The 5320-nt window shown below is 39.9% G+C and overlaps 1 protein-coding gene across 1 annotated transcript; it reads left to right on the forward strand.

The window, feature by feature from the left end:
• Positions 1-95: 95 nt before the first annotated feature.
• Positions 96-3857, forward strand: LOC112198198 (probable aldo-keto reductase 2). The gene is made up of 5 exons (XM_024339283.2): positions 96-526; positions 609-809; positions 2239-2411; positions 2492-2594; positions 3311-3857. Exons 1-5 carry the CDS (start codon positions 314-316, stop codon positions 3647-3649), a joined length of 1029 nt encoding a protein of 342 aa, XP_024195051.1. The 5' UTR covers positions 96-313; the 3' UTR covers positions 3650-3857.
• The last annotated feature ends 1463 nt before the right edge of the window (positions 3858-5320 follow it).

The raw sequence follows: 5320 nt of genomic DNA on the forward strand, positions 1-5320 counted from the left end.
TGGCGTCCTCTGATTGGTTTCTTTTCCATGCCGAGACCGCTGTACGTGTTTGGCTTCCGTTTGGTCAATGGTCCATCTCAGTAGGTCACTCTAACGTACGCTCTTACGCCATCCCCTCGTTCCATTCTACTCTTCTTCGCCACCCACCACCTCACTGCTGACGCCGACACCACCAACTGTTTCCGATTCACCAAACAAACTTACATATAACTCACCCAAACACCCTCCATCACTCTCTCTCTCTCTCTCTCTGCTACTATCTGCTTCTGCTTCTGCTCACTCACTCACTCACTCACAGACATTTAACACAGACATGGCGGGCATGAGGAGGATGAAGCTCGGGTCACAAGGCCTGGAGGTCTCAGCTCAAGGACTGGGCTGCATGGGCATGTCAGCCTTCTATGGGCCCCCGAAGCCCGAAGCCGACATGATCAAGCTCATCCACCATGCTGTCGAGTCCGGCGTCACCTTCCTCGACACATCCGACATCTACGGTCCCTACACCAACGAAATTCTCCTCGGCAAGGTAGGTCGTCGATAATCGATTACAGTTGTTGCTCGTTGTATACGGGATTGTTTGGAATTCATTGAATTAATTGATGGGGCAGGCTTTGAGTGGAGGGCTGAGAGACAAGGTTGAATTGGCCACCAAATTCGGTGGCAGGTTTGCTGACAACAAAATGGAGATTCGAGGCGAGCCGGCATATGTGAGAGCTGCTTGTGAAGGAAGCTTGAAGCGGCTCGGTGTCGATTCTATTGATCTCTATTATCAGCATCGGATTGACACCCGTGTCCCCACTGAAGTCACGGTTTGATTTCTTCTTTTTCCTCTTCAATTTGATTTCACTGCATGCAGTCATTTTAATTCACAGATGTATTAGTTCCCTCAATATCCTCTAGTTTGTGGTTTTCCTAGTGGAACTGAGGGCTTGACCACTACTAGATATTGTTTTTTTAGCCTCAGCTGCTTCGTATTGAATTGATCAAGTTTGAAGAGGTTGTCAGTGAAGTGATGAGTGTAAATGGGCTTTTACAAATCTTGTTTTAGTTGCATTGCGTCAAGTGATGAGGAAATAGTCCCATCCTTTTCAAATCTTTACACTCGGTTTGTGTAAGGATGTGTGGTTCTCTCTTATCTTGACAATCAGTGATTTACAAATCATCTCTAGGCTGCCAAATTTTTTTGTTGTTGATGTAAAGTTGCTTTTAGTATCCAAGGGATTGATTCTATAAATTTGATTCTATTTTCTATTAGTCTTCTTGTTGGCAATATAAGTTCTGATCATATCATATGAAGGAGAGGCTTTTACTTTGAACATTGTGAAGAAAAAAATTGTACAATGGAAAACTAATTGATGAACTTGACTGTGCAGTGAATATTTTAAAGCAGTAATGACAAAATTATCATTCAACAAATTTTGTTTGATGAGCAATATTTGGTCCCAGCACTTTCTGTTTCAAGTAATTATCACTCGGTTTGTGTAAGGAGTGTTACAAGTAATGTTAAAATTATATTAGTTTGAAAACCAAGGATCCGAAAGAAAAAGAAAGGATCCATGTCTGCAAGTAAATCTTCTTAGTGACACCTTCTTCCTCATGTATGATTTATGCACTATCTATAAGGGGAAAATTTGCATTATGGCTTCAGGTAGGAGATTGATGATTAATGTGATTGCCTCTTTTAGTTGAGATTATGACTAAACTGCAGATCATTTTCAATTCTGAATTTTAAATCAAATGTGCACTGTTTTTGAGCTTCCATTTGCTATGTTTGTGCTATCTTGGGCATATATCTAGTTTGCTTCTGTTATCTTATTCATATGTCTAGTTGCTTGTGTTATGATCTCCATATGTATATGACTTATGTTATGCCCTATGTATAAGGGAAATTTACATTATGACATGACATCTATGAATAGAAGTACATGTTGATTAGAGTTGCATCCTTTAGTTGGGATTATACTACAGGTCTACAGTACAGTCCAGAAATTTATAATCTTTAATCATGGAAAAGATTTTGTGAACTACCATTTGTCAAGCACAAGAGCCACTACATTCTATCATCATTTTCAGTGATTATCGTGTCCAAATTTGTTAAGTCACATGATGTTCTGTATTATCTTGTAGCTTATGCATCTTTCCCTGCTAGACTATTAATCTTTTGTTACTGTGATGCGTAGGTCGTTATTTTAAGAAAGCTCTGATTTTCTTAAACTCCTTTATTTTGTCTTTTACAAGGTGGGGGAGCTGAAGAAGCTAATTGAAGAGGGTAAAATAAAGTACATTGGTCTGTCTGAGGCGTCAGCTTCAACAATAAGAAGAGCCCATGCTGTTCATCCAATAACTGCTGTGCAGCTGGAGTGGTCCTTGTGGTCAAGAGACGTAGAGGAAGAAATAATCCCTACTTGTCGGTAAGGCTAGACGGAGCTACCTAGATTATTATAAAGTACGTTGCTAGCAATTCATTGATATTACTTCCCAAATTTCTCAGGGAACTTGGCATTGGCATTGTTGCATATAGTCCTCTAGGAAGAGGATTCTTATCATCAGGGGCAAATTTCATCGAAAATCTTCCCAATGATGATGCTCGAAAGGTTGGTTACACAAATATTACTTGTGACATGCATGTGCATTAGATAATAAAATTATGTAGCTGATCCCATGCATGTCTCATCCTTCTATCTCCTTGAAAGTTCTTGAATCTTATGTTTGTAGTTGACCTTTAGTAATCTGTGTTTGTGCGTCCTGGTTGACTTTATTCAGTAGTCTTTTGTAATTCCAGTATTCAAGCCTTAATGTATCACTCTCAAGAGGATCACTACGTGATTAAATTTCATAAGTACTCATAATATGTTTTGAGCTGCGGTTTCTGAGAGGAGGTATTGCAAATTTCATATAGGACAAATCATTTTTTGCCCTTTTGATTTCAACTCCGACACTTTTGAGATAGTAGAAATATTATTGATAAGTCAGGTAGCCCAGCAGGCTCTCACGGCACAGCGTAACTGTAGTTTTGGGTTCACCCCCACTAATTGATTATTTGACAAGTCAAAGTGCACCGTCATGCTTACCCAACAAAAGGAGTACCATGCTATGATCGTAATCATAAAAAGCTCATTATAATTCTTACTACAATTCTCAAATATCTTTCAGTGCTAAGAAAATATGGCAGTTGATGTGGAAGAAGCCCAAATTATTTTTCGTATTATGTACGAGTTATGTTCAATTTGCATATTAGTGCCTTTGGATATCGTTTTGTTTGATAAAGCTATATTTCTTGATGCTCAAATATGTATTGCGTTGGTTGCAGAATATGCCCAGGTTCCAAGCTGAAAACCTAGAGCATAATAAAACAATATTTGAGCGAGTAAGTGATCTTGCAGCAAGGAAGGGTTGCACCCCATCTCAACTAGCTCTGGCCTGGGTTCATCACCAAGGAAATGATGTGTGCCCTATACCCGGAACCACCAAGATTGAGAATTTTAACGAGAACATTAAGGCTCTGTCTGTGAAACTGACACCAGAAGAAATGGCTGAGCTTGAATCTTTTGCTTCTGCAGATGCTGTTAAGGGCGACAGATATCAGACTGGCATCAGTACTTGGAGGGACTCTGACACTCCACCACTGTCTTCATGGAAAGCCACATAAGTGTGTGCCTTGATTCTCCGAGTTATGTCACAATAATGCCTCTTTGTGCCTTGAGAATTTGGTGAATCTGTATTTTTGTTCAAAGACTTGGTAGTTTATGACTTTATGGAGTCACCAGAGTAATATGTTTAATGTATGTCCTTGAAACAATAAAAAATTCTGTATTAAAAATTGAATTTTATAACTTGTCTGAGTATCCGGGTGCGTATGTTTGGCGGGATGGTAAGACAAATATTTTCTATTTGAAAGTGGAAGGAGGTCATTTGTTCGAGCCCCATCAATGGTGGATTATAAGGCAAGAGTATTATTTACCCTAATATTTAAATGGGGTTTTGACCATTAACCCTAATACTAGGGACTTTTTTTTTTTTTCCCTTTATACCACTCACTTATTTTTTTTTTCTCACTTACCCATAATGACTCTAATAAATTGTTTCCTAATACCCAAGTAAGTTTTGTTTTTTTTTTTTTAAATTTATTTTTGAGACTATTTTGCCCTCACCCCTTTGTCACATAGAGAGAGAAAATTGAAGAGAGAATCCATAGGAGACTTTCCGGATTCCGATCGCCGGTCATAGATCGCCGGCCGCTGAACTTCTCTAAAAACCTTGCTAGAAGTCCCCAAAGAAATCGTCGGAGATATCATACGTCACCGGAGAGGTTTATTGCCTCCCTAGTAAACATTTATTACCCCCAATAAACTTTTATTGCCAATAAATATTTATTGGGGGGGGGGGGGGGGGCAATAAAAGTTTGTGAAACCTCACCAGAGGTCCCCAAAGAGGTCGCTGGAGATTTCATAGGTCGCCAGAGAGGTTTTTTGCCCCCAATAAATGTTTATTGGGAGATAAACCTTTATTTTCCCTCAATAAATGTTTTTTGTGAGGCAATAAAAGTTTATTAGGGTAGGGAAAAGGGGAACTAATCTCCCTAAAATTAGACAAATAAAATTTTGATTGAGGAAGAAGATGAGGAGATTACATCAATTCAAAACCTTTTAGTAGGGGGCAATAAGCGTTTATTAGGGGCCAATAACCAACTTTTAATTTAGAATTCAGTATTTTGGCAACACGTTACACACACACACACACACACACACACACACTTACATAGGCATTTGCCTAAGCATAATTAGCTAACATGGGTCATGCCCATGAAGCCGCCAGCGGCACTAACACCGCCATGGGTGATGCCTCCGAGAACACCACCAGGCAGGCTATCACCAGAGATTAGGCTCAAACCAAGATCACCATTGACGGGCCCCCACGCACCGCTCCAAAACCTTCTCACTGAAGCATCAGAAGTTGAGACCTGATGCACATCAGTCCCACATTGAAAGCAAGGAAAAGATCAGTCTCCTCTCCATCTATAAAAGGTCCATCTCTCTCCTCATTAAACACACGATAATTATCTTACCTAACGTTACTCTGTCAATACAAATGCATAAACTGACTTAGGTATTGGAGCTGAGAAGGCCGCTAACTGCAGTCTCCCCCTCTGATGGTGTGTGTATCTTACTTGACAGGTGACGCTAGCACCACATTCATCTCAGTTAGCTGTCTGAGGTAGGACCAGCGTTAAATAGGATTCGGCTGCAGCTGAATCACGAGCATTAACATTGGCGCCATCTGTGGAAATTTTAGAGAAAAAAAGTCACCCTTATAATCAACA

The sequence above is a fragment of the Rosa chinensis genome, chromosome 4 (assembly GCF_002994745.2).
Source record: "Rosa chinensis cultivar Old Blush chromosome 4, RchiOBHm-V2, whole genome shotgun sequence".
NCBI classification, from domain to species: Eukaryota; Viridiplantae; Streptophyta; class Magnoliopsida; order Rosales; family Rosaceae; genus Rosa; species Rosa chinensis.